An 18,346-nucleotide genomic window follows, 5' to 3' on the forward strand; every position below is an offset into this window, starting at 1 on the left:
AGAATGCCAGGCACCCAAGCATTATTGCAGCACAGGTTAAACCTGTATTGTCCAAGGCCAAGAATACAACTTTCATGGGACCCGGTAGTATCCCTGGCTGTGTTCTACATGAACTACAAAGTGAACTGGCACCACACCTGTGTCCCCTGTTCAGTCACAGCCCCACCTCAGGCTTTGTCACAGCCTCACCTCAGGCTTTGTCCCTACCGAATGGCACACAGACGTACTTCTCCATAAAGGGAGAGCAACTACAGACCCTGGGAATTATTGCCCCATTAGCTTGATGAGTCTGATATGTAGAGCTATGCAGCACATCATCATGGGCCTGATTAACAAAGATATAAGAAATCCCCAGACTCTAGACCCCACACAAGTTGGCTTTGTGAAAGGGAGATCATACCTGTTCAACCTGGTTGACTTCTTTATGTCAGTCACCAGGGCTGTGGATGAAGATAAGGTAGTGCATAAAGCCTACCTTGATCTGGCCAAGGCCTTTGATACCATTCCTCACTCAAGAATTATTGATAAACTCGCCAAACTAGGCATCAACCCCTATATCACTAGGTGGGTTGCAAATTGGCTCACAGATAAAACACACAATGTGAAAGTAGTAGACTCCAAGTCAGACTGCTGACCAGTCATGAGTGGAGACCCACAGAGATCACATAAATCTTTGACGAGTGGATAGGTAATAGAAAGTTCACCCCAGGATCACTCCAGTGGCTCTACATGATGCAGGCACTGGGAACTAACATCAGGCAGCACAATGCCAGGGCACTTGTATGGGCTAGTGATGTTGTATGCGTGAGTATTAGTAATTTGGAAGTTATTGTGGTTAAAAGTACTATTGTGGGGTAGTGGTATATGTTTGGCAGCTAGTAAGGAGTGAATTTCATACTGCATGGGGGAGAGAGGTGGAATAGGTAGGTGTTTATAGTGTGGGATGGGGAAAGTATTTTAAGGGTGATTGCTGTAGTGATTGGTTTAACAGGGAGGTTGTGAGTGATAGAGGAAATGGGTGAAGCCTATGTAAGTATAAGTGTAGGAGTAGTGGGGATGGGTGAGATTTGGGGGCAGGGTAGGGGAGTGAAGTGAGCCAGAGCATAGCAGATGCTGTAGAAGATGCTGACATCTGTGCAGTCACTGAGATATGGTTCAAAGGTGCAGAAAGCACCCTGGCCATGCAGGGCTACATAGCCATAAGGCATAACGCCACAAAACCTAATGTACTGATCATAGGTGAGTCCACTGTGAGACACACAAATGTTCCCTGAACCAGACTGGCTAAGGAATGGGTTATTGTTAGTTGTCTGTTAGGTGCCAGGATCCATCAAGTCACTCAACCACAAGTACAGCTATGACTCCATCATAGTCCATATGGGGGTGAATGACTTGAGATGTACCTCATTGGACTATATGAAGACAGACATGACTGAGCTTTCAGATTATGTGTCACAGGCAGGTATAAGTCTAGCCTTAAGCAACTTTCTATCTTCTCTGAGGATGTCGCCACAGTACAAACAAATGATTGTCTCTAACAAGTGGCTTAGATTTTGGTGTCAGTCAAAGGGGATCCAATACCTGTCAGCTTAGGAAAACATGGTCGATAGGCAAGGCTGCTTTGCAAGTCATGGTCTGTACCTCTCTCCGCTAGCCTTTAAGATATTGGCAAAGGCATTAGCCATCTATATTGTGCCTTTTTAGGCAATGTCAAAATAACCAATTTCCCAACATAACAGTATCCTCTCTAGATAACCTCAAGGTAGTTACTGCTGTCTAATGCTAGGAGTCTAAACAAGAAACTGCACTCCCTGGAAGCACTCTTCACTTTAGAAGATGCTGACATCTGTGTAGTCACTTCATTAAGGATAAGTACACCTCAAGACTGGTCAGAGAATATGACTCTCTTGAGCTACTCCATTTCTAATCACCTATAGGCAAAGCCCCCCACCACATCATCACTAGCTACAGGTCCTCCACCATGAAACAGGAAAAGCACAACGCATACCTGGACTTACTGGACTCACTTGCCATACAGCCCAACACCTTACTCATGGGTGATTTTAAATGTCTTGCATTCGACTGGGAAACATACATGACCACAAACATGCTGGCTCAGAAGTTCTTGAAATTCGTCAATGGAAAGTCAGTACACCCACAAGAAGCTCAAATATCCTGGATATAGTACTCACTAACTTGAGAGAGCATTGCACCCTCCCATGTGATCTCTTTGGTAAGATCGTCACTAAATCAGTCTCATCCAATGTATTTATAAGATCAGATATTACATCAAGCTGAAAAACCTTTAAATATTTTTCAAAGACAAATGACCTCCTACTAAATGATGGTATAAGAAGTTTCAAAGCCCTCTAATGCAGATAACATGGACTCCTGTGCAGAAGTGTACACCAATGCCCTATATAACCACTAAAGCAGTTGAAGAGAATTGGGTGTACCTGGTCAGATTAAAACCAGGACTTGTAGAAAAAAGAAGCCACTCTGGTGGACCCTTAATATAAAAAGGCTGTACAACAAGAAAAACGAATGTCCAAGAACAAGACAGAACTGGCTCAGCAGAGGAAGAAAACCCTCCCTATCTAGCTTCAGAAGACAAATTTGAGATCTCGTCAAGCCCTCCAAAGCGAATTACAGAACAGAAATAGGCAAGCTGGTTAAGTATAATCACAAGGCATTCTTTAACTATGTCCAAAATCTGAAAGGAAATAGCCAGCTATGTGCTGAACTGGTTGTGGATAGCACCATCCATACTCTACCTCAGGTAATAGCCAACCTGCTAACTGACAAATCTGGAGCAAACTTCACCCTCCTTTTCCCCCAGTTATCCCCCAAAGTATACCTGCCACCATTCCTCAGCCTTTTATCTCAAGACAGCAGGTCATCTTGGTGCTCTCCAAGGCCAAAAACATGGCATCAGTGGGACCAGAAAACATCCCAGATTACCTTTTAAACAGCTTAAAACATGACCTAGCAGATTCACATGGATCCCTGATTAACTACAGCCTGTGAACTGGCTATGTTCCAGTGGAATGGAGGACATACATTATACTGCACAAATATATTTTAAGTTTTATATGGCTTTAGGATTTTTAGATAGCAGTAGCTATTATGAATGGTTTGAGCTAACAGCATCGTAACAGTCACTATGACTACTTGCTTGATTCAAATGAACTACTTGATTGAATTCAATTAAGCATAATTGGTTAGTATATTTAAAGACTGTTCTGTTGATTAGTAAATGAAATCTGATGAAGCGTGCAGCGTTTGGCACGTGAAAGCGCTCATTTTTATCTACAATAAAAACCTTGGTATTTTATGTGCATCGTAGTGGTGGTCTTGTCCTGTATTTTTGATTTTGAAATGGAGGACAACAACAGTAATCCCTCTGCACAAAGGGGACCATCAACTGACACTCGGAATTATAGGCCCATAAGCTTGGCTAGCCTTACCTGCAAGGCCATGGAAAGAATCATTATGGACCTTATTAACAAGGACATGGGTAATCTCCAATCTCTGGACTCAACCCGGTTTGGATTTGTCAAACGTAGATTGTGCCTTTTAAACATGGCTGACTTTTTCAAGAAAGTCAAAGCCCTGGATGAGTGAAGGACAGTGTATACCACTTATCTTCACCGAACCAAAGCATTCGACACAATCCCCAATGAGGTATTATACTGAAACTCTCCCAACTGGGAATTAAGCCCTACATTACCAGATGAGTAGCCAACTGGCTCACCAACAGGGCACATACTGTCAAAGTGGGTGACTTCACCTCTAGCAAAAGACCAGTCACAAGTGGTGTACCACAGGGTTCTCTGCTGGGCCCCTTACTAATGGTTGCAAATTGGAAGCAATCACCAAGTTGCCCAATGATGTTAATATACTGCAGATATGGTTCATAGGTTCATAGGTGTGTACTAGGCTAATGACCCTGGAGCCTTTACAAGCCTAGCCCATAATACTAACCTGGCATCATGCCACCTGACCTTAGCTCCCAGTGCCTCTGTCAAGTAGAGCCACTGGAGTGATCCCCGTGGTGAATTTTCTATTTCCCATCCACTTGAAATTTATCTTGAAGATGGCCAGTGAGGTGCTCTGCTTGACATGTATGGGAAGTCTATTCCAGAGCATGGGCAGTCTCTTGGTTATGAACCTGTCACTCCAGCATGTTCTGTTGTGGTAATGAGGTTGAGGTCTCTGGAACATGTGGTGTGGAGGGATTAGGATTTCTTTATATGTAGCATTTCTAACAGAGCTGGGTCAGACATGGCTTTATAAGTCAGGCAGAGATCGCCTCTAAGTAGGCGATATAAGGCAGAGAATAGCTGAAGTTTTGAGTCTGTCCATATAGAACCAGTTTAAGGCCTAGGATCTTCTTTGTGTGATACTTTTGTGGCCTCTCCAGTTGTTGCAGGTGTCTAGTGAGGTACATGCCAAATGGGGCATTGCACTCAATGATTGGCCTAATAAGGGAAGAGTAGAGGGAGACAATGACCTCTTTGTTCCTGGATGCAAAACCCTTAGTAATGAGATGTGCCACATAGCAGGACTTTTGACCATGGTGGCAATGTGGTGGTCAAAAGAGAGGTTGTTGTCAACCTGTGTTCCCAGATCTCTTATAACGCCTTCTGTGTTCAGTGCACTACCATCGATGTGGTAATTCAAGGGAACCAATTTTTTCCCAAGACAGATGACACATTTTATGTCATTGAGCTTAAGGCCATGGTTCTGACACCAGTCATTGGTCTCAGTGAGGCCTTTCTGTAGGATGTCAACATCACTTGGGGAGTTAATAACACCCAACTTGCAATCGTCTGCAAATTTTGTCAGCCAGAGTCCCTTCGTGTTGGCCTGGACTTCAGAGAAGTAGATACCATACAGGAGAGGACCCAGGACCAAACCCAGTGGGACTACAGTCATGACTGGTATGCAGTCTGACTTGGAGTCAGCTACTTTCACAATGTGGGTTCTATCTGTGAGCCAGTTTGCAACCCACCTAGTGATATAAGGGTTTGTGCCTAGCTTAGTGAGGTTTTCTGTGATTCCTGAGTGGGGAATGGTATCAAAGACCTTGGCCAGATCAAGGTAGGCTGTATGAACCACCTTGCCTTCATCCGCAGCTCTGGTGGCTAACTCAAAGAAGTCGACCAAGTTGAGCAGGCATGATCTACCCTTCATTAAACCAAACTGTGTAGGATCCAGAGCTTGGAGAGTCCCTATATCCTTGTTTATTAGGTCCATGATGATGCGCTCCACAGCTTTGCATATCGGACTCATCAGGCTAATGGAGCAATAGTTCCCAGGGTCTGTAGTCACTCATCCTTTATGGAAAGGGATGATTGTAGCAATGTGCCATTTGGTAGGGACAAAGCCTGAGGTGAGGCTGTGACTGAACAGGGCACGCAGGTGAGGTTCCAGTTTACTCTGTAGTTCATGTAGAACACAGCCAGGGATATTGCCAGGTCCCACAGAATCTGTATTCCTGGCCTTGGACATTGCTGTTTTAACTTGTGCAGCAGTAATACTGGGTGCCTGGCAATCTACTGGTATTGTGATTGGTCCTTGGCGGGGGGGTAAAGTTGGCACTGAATCTGTCGGTCAGTATATTGGCAAAATCTGTTGGCTCAGTATAGAGGTACCATTTTGCAGTAGCTCAGAGCAAATCTGTGTATTGCCATGGAGATTCTTTACATAACTATAGAAGAACTTGTGGTTGTCTTTACTATCTGCTGCAAATCTGTTTTCATAGCTAGCTTTAGAGGATTTGATGAGGGATCTCAACTTTTTATTGAGGCTGATAAGGGAGTTTTTCCAGTCTTGGGACTTTACCTTATTCTGCATCAGGTTCCTCCTTCTGTTATAGAGTTTGTTTATGGCAGGGGACCACCAGATTGGCTTCCTTTTTTTGGAAGAGAGCGTCTTAGTTTTGTTGGGTATGGCGAGATCCATGCATTTGTGTATGTATTCATATGCATTGGTGCATGATTCAGCAGTCATGCAACTATTCTCCATTTGCATGGGTGCCGTGAAGTTAGCCACCTCTGTTTTTAGAAGCCCTAAGTTAGCTTTGGAGAAGTTTTTCATGGTTGTTACCTTTGCGGGTGGTGAGGGGTGGGAGGGATGTGGATTTCCAAGGTGATTAGTTTGTGGTCGGATCTAACCAGGGAGGAGTTTACTATTGGTGTAGAGCAACGGTTGCCCATGTTAGTAATGACCAAGTCATGAATGCTGTTACCTCTAGTGGGGGTAAGAGCGAGCTGTTCCAGGGCATTGGAATTAACATAGACAAATGATTAGTGCCAAAGATTAAAGTAAAATGCAAAGAAATGCATTATTATTCCCTTTGGAAAAGCTAGCATCCCTGCTAGTTACATTACAGACAGCACCCCCTTAAGTGTAGACCCAGTGGTACATGATCTGGGTATTAAGGTTGATAGCAACCTGAACTATGACCACCAGATATTTGCAGCAGTAAGGAAATCCTTCAAAGTGGCACATCTTATACGTAAAGACATTGCATCTAGATCTAAGAATGTTATAATTCCATTAAACTCGGCCCTCAGACCAATAATTGAGTACAATGCTCTCTTTTGCATGTACCTCACCAGACACCTGCAACAATTGGAGAGATCACAGAGGTTTCTCATCAAGAAATTATAGGGTATACAAAACCAAGTCTTACGCAGAAATACTAAAGAGCCCAATCACTGTATTCTGTCTCCTATAGGTTGCTAAGTGGTGACCTGTGCCTGGCTTACAGGGCAGTCTTTGACCCAGCCCTGCTGGAAATGCTACACATTCATACTCAAACTGCATGAGGGTCATTCACTCCAGGGATCTTAACCTAGCCTCTGGCATAAACAGGTCATGCTGGAGAGAGAGAGATGCATCTCCTGGAGACTGCCACTTTTCTGGAACAAGTTTCCAGTTCACATGAAACAGAGCCCTTCCCTCTCTTCAAATGCAACCTAGATCAGTGGATGGATGACTGTAAATTCACTCTTGGGGTGGCACCTATGTCCCTGCTTAACAGAGAAAATCATTATTAACTACCATAAACCCTTACCTCTGCGAACTTCACTGACATAACCACTGACAACTGGGGCAACTCAGGATTAATATGGCTAGGCTTGTAAGGGCTCTAGGGCTGTTATATATACCTTTGTCACTCTAAATTCACCAACACCTCCATATCTTAGCAGGTAGTAATGGCCTAACATCAAAAGAAACTCTCACTTTAATGATACCTACTACTAACGTATGCTGTTTTCTCTCTTCAGCCAAGACATACTACTATTTATGTTCTTCTCTTGTGTCCTTCCATAACATTCTCATCTCCCCCCATGTCCTTAAATTTCCCTCCTGCTGATTACTCCTCCTCATCCGATTCTATTCTCTGTCTACTTTAGCAGCACAATATACTCTTATTTTTCACCTACATATATTAGAAGTACAGTCAATATGATAACAATGTCATAATTTGCTTGACACAGCTGTCCACTTGTGTCGTGTTTCTTGCAGTACATACTGCATTCGTGATCACAATTTATCCTAGTAATATTCTTTAAATGTATTTAAATCTGTTTGCGTTTCTTCTGTTGTGGGGCTTTATTCCCTTCATATATAATTACTCATCTACTGTTTAAATGTTTTTGAATCAGTTCTGGAGCTTTTCTCCCACGACCTCTGCTGAAAATCGGCCAATGTCTCAGTCAGACTTTCAGCAGTTACCAAAGGACAAATAAATAAATAAATACATAAATAATAATAAATACATCTCAAACCTCATTCATTCGTTCACTGATTTTGGAAGGAAATTAACAATACCGCTGGTAGGTACCGCCTAAGGAATCTACGAGTCCAGACTTCATACTGTATTCCTCTGGTAGCCTTATACCTTCTGATTTCTTCAGGGAATCCTCTAATATTCCTTTCATCTCATTTAGTCATATAGGAACTTCTCTAAACTAACCTAATCCAGACAAATTCATCCCATCATTCTGCTGCTGTCAAATCAACACCAGCAAATCTTCCCCATACTTAAAGAAATCCCACCAGACTCTTCAACTGGACCTGACAACATTTCATCTTGGCTTATCTAACACTGGAAAAATTAAATTGTGACCCCAATAAAGCCCATTTACAGCCCATTCCCTACCACCAACGCTATTCCAGGTATTTAGAAATCCTACTTCAGCAGATCCATACCCAAAGATACCTAAAGATATTAATCCAATTTCCTCCAATCATTTTTGACCTATATCCATCCTACCTACCTACTCACTCCAAAGTTTTAGAAAAAAATCACCTGTTATCAACTTACCTCCAAATTATCACTTGCTGTCCAGGAAACAGCATGCCTTTTGAGCAGGCAGAAGAAGTCGGACAGCACTTCGACTCTGATGACATTTCATCCATTATGGATAAATGGAATCTGACTGGTGGTGCGTTTATTGATATGGCTGAACTCAGTTCAGCTACTTCATCTTCCAGACACAGGCATCAGCACTGACTCCACAGAGTGGTTGAAAGACTTCCTGCCCTGTAGATATTTTAGGGCAGAGATATGCTGTAAGCTATCTGACCTATGTACACCCACTCAGGAGTTCCACAAGGCTCTTTTCTTTCCCCTATTCTGTCTATCTTCATTAATAAACTCATACTAGACCTGTATCAGCTTCCACTACATTTTTATGCTGATATGTTCTCTACAGATCTGATCCTTCTCAAAAATCTATTACAACATTAATTTAAAAAGATCTATACCTTGTACATGACTAGTACAGCTCCAAAAACTTTTGCTTAACCCCAAGAAATCTAAATCCATTTTGTTTAGCACCAAAGAAAGACGAGCCAAATCCCTCCAACCTCTTCACAGTACAGACTCCGATATTAGTCACCACATCCTTTAGTTATGTGGACATATGGCTTGAGCTATCTTTTAATGTCCACGAATGCAATGAAAAGCTAAGATCCAGAAATCAACTACATCTTAAATCTCTCAGTTTCTCTCTTACACTGCCAGAGTAACTACAGGCAGGAGCAACCTTCTTGCACAGCTTGAGTATAGTCACCACATGTTTGCCTCCATCTCTGTCAAAGATTCTATTACCCTTTACATCTTTTCAAATAAATGTTCCTGTTCACCTCAAGTTCTCTATGGAACGAGAATCATTGCCTCGTTCTGTTTAAGGGCTCCAACTAAGAGCCCGAGCCAGTCTTTTTCTTGGCTCCATTCTTTTCAAAATACTCCAGTATGACTCCTTCTCACCATCTCATCTCAAAACTACTAGCAGCTACTCCATCCTATGACCTCAGGAGCTAAGATAGAGTTGGCTTATCTCTACAAACCCCTTCTTTCAAGTTACATTCTACAAGTTATAACTATCATGCTGGCCCTCAGCTGTGACAGTCACTTCCCCTGGACCATGATGAATTTACTGAAAACTCAGTTTTAGATCCCAATTTAAGATATACCTAAAAAGCAGTATGAAAGGAACTGCCTGGCTAAAGGGTATGCCACATAACATACCCCCCTCCAAATAAATGGACCTTAATATTAGAGCGCATCTAACCTCTTCTTCTACTTATTCACCACATCTTAACTATCACAAAACTGCTCTTACATAATTCCACAGAGTTCATCCTTTTTCCAATTAGATACATCTAATATTCCAATAACATCTGATGTACATGCTTTTACTGAATGATCAAATCTTCTGTAACTGGCTTCCTGTTGATATGCTGGCACTCCAAAAGCCAAGTGTCAACATGTCAAAAAAAAAAAAAAGATTGAAACTGCTGGAGAACAGCGAATCTTGAAGATTGCTCTTCTCCATTAAACTTTTTTGTTGTGGGGGCAAGCCTTCATACCTGTGAACTTATATATACTAACTCTGAAATCTCCATACCTTAAACAAAATGGAATAATTCAAGAAATTGCCATGTCAGGCTTAGATGCAAGTCATTTCTTTCGGACATTCAGTCTCTGTTTTGAAACTCACTATAGCAGGTCCTGCCATTTCAAGTAGTTACCACTCCAGCAGGTCCTGCCATTTTGAATGGTCACCTTCATGTTTAACATTTTCTAATCCACCTTTTCTCGTTCCTCTTCAACCTGTATGTTTGGGATCTAATTCCCCCTTCTAAACTATTTTCTATAGGTCTGATCACTAAAGATCAAACTTTAGTGATCGAACGTTCAAATGTTCAAAGTGAATAACTTAAAAAAGAATTAAAAAAATGTAAAGTGTTTAAGCTGGGGGGCAAGGCCTCTGCACACCCCCTGCTACTTAAATATACCAACTCCGAGATCGTACTGCAGGTCACAACAGTGCGAAAACGGAAAATCTCCATTTCCTACACAGTAGCGCGATCTCGTAGTTGGTATATTTAAGTAGCAGGGGGTGTGGGGGGTGCAGCCCCCCACATGGGGTGCAGTGGTGCTTGCCCCTCTGCTTACATCCTTTACTTTTTCTTTTTTTTTGTTTTCTTTTTTTTTTTTAATTTTTTAAAATATTTGAACATTTAAACGTTCAATCACTAAAGTTCAATGTTTAGTGATTCGAACGTTTAAGTGTTCAAATATTTAATATAGACCCCTTTCTTTCTTTAAAACGTATATATATATATATATATATATATATATATATATATATATATATATATATATATACTTAAATACACATACATTACACTTGCTTTTCAACTGTTGCTGCCTTTGACTACTCTGTATTAGTTTCACATATAATAGCCACTTTGCATACGCATGTTTCTCTGCTATTGTGGAAGTAACCTGGGATAAGTCTGCAAATGGACATAGCAGCTTCTAACATTACTAAATATTATTACCATATTTCCTGTATAAAAGGACACCAGACATTTATGGGTCATAGTAGAACAGACAGTGTACCACAAAGTGTAACTGAAACAGTTGGCTAAAGATAACATTTTTGCAGAACAGTTAATCATTATAAGATCTTGTGGTAAAGATAGTCTTTATCTATGATTTTGTCCTCTGTCCGTTGTACAAGAAAGTGTAATTCAAGATTTTATAATAAAGGCAAATACAAATTACATGGCTAACTAGACACTTGTAACTAACATAGTGGGGCGATCATTTGTGACCTGGAGCTCTATGACAGTGATCCTCAGACCTCAGAAAAGGAGGAATGAGATGTCGGGCACCTACCTCATCCAGCACCTCAAGGTCTCTGCTCAGTCGCTCCGTGAAAGCCTCGGCATTGGCAATAGAGTGCTGGCATTCCTCCATTAACCTTTCAATGTCTGCAGATTCCTTCAGTGTCAGCTCCTGGTAATCATCTTCCTCCTCTTCCTCTTCCTCCTCTTCATCTTCTCTGACACTGACTCTACGACTGTCCGCAGGATGGACATGTTCTGGTCAGACATAAAAACATACAGTGGCCAATTACAGTGTGACGGAGGTTAAAGCCAGTTCCTTATTCTACCAAAAGCCTACAAATACATTAGCTACATTAAAGCTGTGACATCTCTTAATTAGCTATTCATCAGTTTTCTTATTGCAGTAAATATGGGTGCTTAGTTGTGAGATTTCAGCTCCATGGTCTGGGATTCAATCCTGACCTATGTTCATTGGCTGAGTAGAGGTTTACATATTCTCAAAAGTCTGACTCTTTTTCCAGGTACTTCACTTTCTTCCCACCTTCCAAAAACATGCTAGTTGAGCAAATAAAAAAAGTGAAATTAAATAGCTGATGTTTGTTAATGCATTTGTTTATTATTTATAATAAAAATAATAAAGGCTGAACATAGATTTAATTTTAGGCATTTAACATATAACATAGTTCTTTTATGTGTTCACTGTACAATACTCTCCAAGTCCTCTCCTTAAACAGAATACACTCAACCTCTCACTGAAATAATAAAACAATTTTTATACATAACTGCTGCCTGTTCAGTCCACTAAGCTGCATGTGGGCTTTCGCTTTTGTAACTTCCACCTCTGTAAAATCTTAGAATGAATAAATGGAACTACTGTTTGTGTATAAATGTAAATAGAAATGTAACTACTCTGTTTAACTGGAACCTACTGAAATGCAATGTAAGCAAATGGAGCTTTTTTCCCTGGGCCTACACTGAAAATGGGTATTACCTAGTCAGATGTTCTCAGTAAACAATACAAATAGATAAATAATAAACAAATAAATAAATGATAGTTCTTTTTAAAAGCATGTTTATTTTCTAAATCTTTTATAGGACACCAGCATAACAAAAAATGAAAAAGATAATGGAGAAACAATAAAACAAGACAGATACTGTAGGCCATATTTACAGCCCCATAAACATCCATATACATGGTTTTCGATCTTTCTGCTTTAGCATTTACCAGACACACCACTTCAAAAATGTAAAGATAAGGATAAGATTTCTATTGTTGTTAAAAATAACAGGATCGAGGTATGCATGAAGGCAATTCAAAAAAAAAAACAAGTGAGAATATAGACCACAACTGCAGTCCTAAAATAATGTGCATACATAATAAATAATATATTCTACTTTACTATTTTGTAGCATAGCACACACAGAAATTAGACCATTGAAAAGGATAAGATTATAGTACACAAAGCCACCCCTTACATAGTGCCACAATGTACCAAGCCTTCCTTCTAAGGAAATCTATCATATACCTGAGACTACATATAACACCACACAACGAACGTAACAAGCCTTCCTTCTGAGAAGGGAATCTGTCATATAACTGTGACTACATATAACACGACACAATGAATGTTTCAGGCCTTCTTTCTGCAAAGGGAATCTGTCATATAACAGAGACTACATATAACACTACACAATGTATCAAGCCTTCCTTCTGCGAAGGGAATCTGTCATATAACAGACTACATATAACACTGCATAATGAATGTATCCAGCCTTCCTTCTGAGAAGGGAATCTGTCATACCACTGAGACTACATATAATATTACAAAATGAATGAATCAAGCCTTCCTTCTGCGAAGGGAATCTGTCATATAACAGACTACATATAACACAACACAGTGACTGTATCAAACCTTCGTTCTGCGAAGGGAATCTGTCATATAACTGAGACTACATATAACACTACAAAATGAATGCGTCAAGCTTTCCTTCTGAGACAGGAATCTGTCATATAATTGACTACATATAACACTACACAATGAATGTGTCAAGCCTTCCTTCTGAGACGGGAATCTGTCATAACTGGAGCTACATATAACACAGCACAATGAATGTACCAAGCCTTCCATCTGAGAAGGGAATCTGTCATATAACTGGGGCTACATATAACACTACACAATGAATATATCAAGCCTTTCTTCTGAGAAGGGAATCTGTCATATAACAGACTACATATAACACTACACAATGAATATATCAAGCCTTCCTTCTGCGAAGGGAATATGTCATATAACTGAGACTACATATAACACTACAAAATGAATGCATCAAGCCTTCCTTCTGAGACAGGAATCTGTCATATAACAGACTACATATAACAGTACACAATGAATGTGTCAAGCCTTCCTTCTGAGACAAAAATCTGTCATATAATTGACTACATATAACACAACACAATGAATATATCAAGCCTTCCATAAATCTGTCATATAACAGACTTCATATAACACTACACAATGAATGTATCAAGCCTTCCTTCTGAGAAGGGAATCTGTCATATAACAGAGACTACATATCACACTACACAATGAATGTATTAAGCCTTCCTTTTGTGAATGGAATCTGTCATATACAGACTACATATAACACTACACAATGAATGTATCAAGCCTTTCTTCTGAGAAGGGAATCTGTCATATAACAGACTACATATAACATGACACAATGAATGTATCAAGCCTTCCTTCTGAGACGGGAGTCTGTCATATAACTGCGACTGCATATAACACAACACAATGAATGCACCAAGCCTTCCTTCCAAGGGAATCTGTCATATAACCAAGACAACATATAACACTACACCGTGAATGTATCAAGCCTTCCTTATGAAAGGGGAATCTGTCATATAACTGACTACATATAACACTACACAATGAATATATCATGCCTTCCTTCTGCGAAGGGAATATGTCATATAACTGAGACTACATATAACACTACAAAATGAATGCATCAAGCCTTCCTTCTGAGAAGGGAATCTGTCATATAACAGAGACTACATATCGCACTACACAATGAATGTATTAAGCCTTCCTTCTGTGAATGGAATCTGTCATATAACAGACTACATATAACACTACACAATGAATGTGTCAAGCCTTCCTTCTGAGACAGAAATCTGTCATATCATTGACTACATATAACACAACACAATGAATATATCAAGCCTTCCTTAAATATGTCATATAACAGACTTCATATAACACTACACAATGAATGTATCAAGCCTTCCTTCTGAGAAGGGAATCTGTCATGTAACAGATTACATATTAAACTACGCAATGAATGTTTCAAGTCTTCCTTCCAAGGGAATCTGTCATATAACCGAGACTACATATAACACTACGCAATGAATGTATCAAGCCTTCCTTTTGAGACTGGAATCTGTCATATAACTGAGACTAACAGTACGCTATGAATGCATAAAGCCTTCCATCTGAGAAGGGAATCTGTCATATAACTGAGACTAACAGTACGCTATGAATGCATCAAGCCTTCCTTCTGAGACAGGAATCTGTCATATAATTGACTACATATAACACTACACAATGAATGCATCAAGCCTTCCTTCCGAGACGGGAATCTGTCATATAACTGAGACTACATATAACACTACACAATGAATTTATTAAGCCTTCCTTCTGAGAGGGGAACCTGTCATATAACTGAGACTACATATAACACTACACAATGAACGCATCAAGCCTTCCTTCTGCGGAGGGAATCTGTCATATAACTGGGGCTACATATAACATGACACAATGATTGTATCAAGCCTTCCTTCTGAGACAGGAATCTGTCATATAACAGACTACATATAACACTACACAATGAATGCATCAAGCCTTCTTTCCAACAAGGGAATCTGTCATAACTACGACTTCATATAACACTACACAATGAATGTATCAAGCCTTCCTTCTGAGAAAGGACTTCTGTCATATAACTGCGACTACATACAACATTACACAATGAAGGTATCAAGCCTTAGTTCTGAAAAGGGAATCTGTCATTTAAGTGTGACTACATATAACACTACACAATGAATGTATCAAGTCTTCCTTCTGAGAAGGGAATCCGTCTTCTAACTGAGACTACATATAACACTACACAATGAATGTATCAAGCCTTCCTTCTGAGAAGGGAATCTGTCATATAACTGAGAATACATAACACACTAAGCAATGAATGTATCAAGCCTTCCTTCTGAGAAGGGACACTTGTCATATAACTGGGGCTACATATAACACTACACAATGAATGTATCCAGCCTTCCTTCAGAGACAGGAATCTGTCATATAATTGACTACATATAACACTATGCAATGAATGTATCAAGCCTTCTTCTGAGAAGGGAATCTGTCATATGACTGACTACATATAACACAACACAATGAATATATCAAGCCTTCCTTCTGAGAAGGGAATCTGTCATATAACTGACTACGTATAACACAATGAATGTTTCAGGCCTTCTTTCTGCAAAGGGAATCTGTCATATAACTGCGACTACATATAACACTACACAATGAATGTATTAAGCCTTCCTTCTGTGAAGGGAATCTGTCATATAACAGAGACTACATATAACACTACACAATGAATGTATCAAGCCTTCTTTCTGTGAAGGGAATCTGTCATATAACTGCGACAACATATAACACTACACAATGAATGTATTAAGCCTTCCTTCTGCGAAGGGAATCTGTCATATAACAGACTACACATAACACTGCACAATGAATGTATCAAGCCTTCATTCTGAGATGGGAATCTGTCATATAACTGCGAATACATATAACACAACACAATGAATGTACCAAGCCTTTCTTCCAAGGGAATCTGTCATATAAACGAGACAACATATAACACTACAACGTGAATGTATCAAGCCTTCCTTATGAAAGGGAATCTGTCATATAACAGACTACATATAACACCACACAATGACTGTATGAAGCCTTCCTTCTGAGACAGGAATCTGTCATATAATTGACTACATATAACACTACACAGTGAATGTATCAAGCCTTCCTTCTGAGAAGGGAATCTGTCTTATAACAGACTACATATAACACTATACAACGAATGTATCAAGCCTTCCTTCTGCGAAGGGAATCTGTCATATAACTGAGACTACATACAACACTACAAAATAAATGCATCAAGCCTTCCTTCTGAGAAGGAAATCTGTCATATAACAGACTTCTTATAACACTACACAATGAATGTATTAAGCCTTCCTTCTGAGAAGGGAATCTGTCATATAACTGAGACTACATATAATATTACAAAATGAATGAATCAAGCCTTCCTACTAAGAAAGGAATCTGTCATGTAACAAATTACATATTAAACTACACAATGAATGTTTCAAGTCTTCCTTCCAAGGGAATTTGCCATATAACTGGGTCTACATATAACACTACACAATGAATGTGTCAAACCTTCCTTCGGAGAAGGGAATCTGTCATAACTGGGTCTACATATAACACTACACAATGAATGTATCAAGCCTTCCTGCTGAGAAGGGAATCTTTCATATAACTGAGACTACATATAACACTACACAATGAATGCATCAAGCCTTCTTTCCAACAAGGGAATCTGTCATATAACTGCGACTACATTTAACAGTACACAATGAATGTATCAAGACTTCCTTCTGAGACGGCAATCTGTAATATAACTGACTACATATAACACTACACAATGAATGTATAATGCCTTCCTTCTGCGAAGGGAATCTGTCATAACAGACTACATATAACACAACACAATGAATGTATCAAGCCTTCCTTTTGAGACTGGAATCTGTCATATAACAGACTACATATAACACTACACAATGAATGTGTCAAGCCTACCTTCTGAGAAGGGAATCTGTCATATAACAGACTACATATAACACTACACAATGAATGTATCAAGCCTTCCTTCTGAGACAGGAATCTGTCATATAACAGACTACATATAACACTACACAATGAATGAATCGCGTCTTCCTTCCAAGGGAATCTGTCATATAACTGCGGCTACATATAACACTACACAATTAATGTATCAAGCCTTCCTTCCAAGGGAATCTGTCATATTTATTTATTTTATGTATTTTACATTTGTTGACCGGACTAGTCTAACTGGATATATGTCCATTTTCAGTAGAGGCCCAAGGAGAAAAGCTCCGAGACAATAACAAGGACAGAAAAAAAAACATTTATACAAATAATCCACAAGAAATAGAGATTACAAAAAAATAATTGTATAGTCCCCAAGAAAAAATGTTAAATACAAGAATAATTACATGTGTAAACAATTGAATGCCAGTAAAATAATTTTTTTTTGTAGAGAGCCAAAAAAGAAATAGTTCTTGTTCAGTTTCAGTAAGCATAAAAAAATACAAAATAAAAATAAAAATTTATGTAAGAAAAAGCAAAAATATATTTAACCGAATATAACCATATAACCGAAACTACATATAACATTACACAGTGAATATATAAAGCCTTCCTGCTGAAAACGGAATCTGTCATATAACTGCGGCTACATATATAACACTACGTAATGAATGCATCAAGCCTTCCTTCTGAGACAGGAATCTGTCATATAACAGACTACATATAACAGTACACAATGAATGCATCAAGCCTTCCTTCTGAGAAGGGAATCTGTCATATAACAGAGACTACATATAACACTACACAATGAATGCATCAAGCCTTCCGGGAATCTGTCATAACTGAGACTACATATAACACTACAAAATTAATGCATCAAGCCTTCCTTCTGAGACAGGAATCTGTCATATAATTGACTACATATAACACTACACAATGAATGTGTCAAGCCTTCCTTCTGAGATGGGAATCTGTCATATAATTGACTACATATAACACTACACAATGAATGTGTCAAGCCTTCCTTCTGAGATGGGAATCTGTCATATAACTGGGGCTACATATAATACTACACAATGAATGCACCAAGCCTTCCATCCGAGAAGGGAATCTGTCATATAACTGGGGCTACATATAACACTACACAATGAATGCGTCGAGCCTTCCTTCTGAGATGGAATCTGTCATATAACTGAGAACTGAGACTACATATAACACAACGAATATAT

The 18,346-nt window shown here is 39.5% G+C and overlaps 1 protein-coding gene across 1 annotated transcript in view; it reads right to left on the bottom strand.

Moving 5' to 3' along the window:
* The window catches only part of LOC122790051 (exocyst complex component 1-like), a gene marked incomplete in the record, with an annotated part of 2,315,969 nt that overhangs the window by 1,700,605 nt on the left and 597,018 nt on the right, over positions 1–18,346 (bottom strand). Inside the window, 1 exon segment of the mRNA XM_044057618.1 lies at positions 11,210–11,415. Coding sequence (XP_043913553.1) covers positions 11,210–11,415 — 206 coding nt within the window.

The sequence above is a fragment of the Protopterus annectens genome, chromosome 15.part0 (assembly GCF_019279795.1).
Source record: "Protopterus annectens isolate FY-2018-M chromosome 15.part0, PAN1.0, whole genome shotgun sequence".
In the NCBI taxonomy this organism is placed as follows: Eukaryota; Metazoa; Chordata; order Ceratodontiformes; family Protopteridae; genus Protopterus; species Protopterus annectens.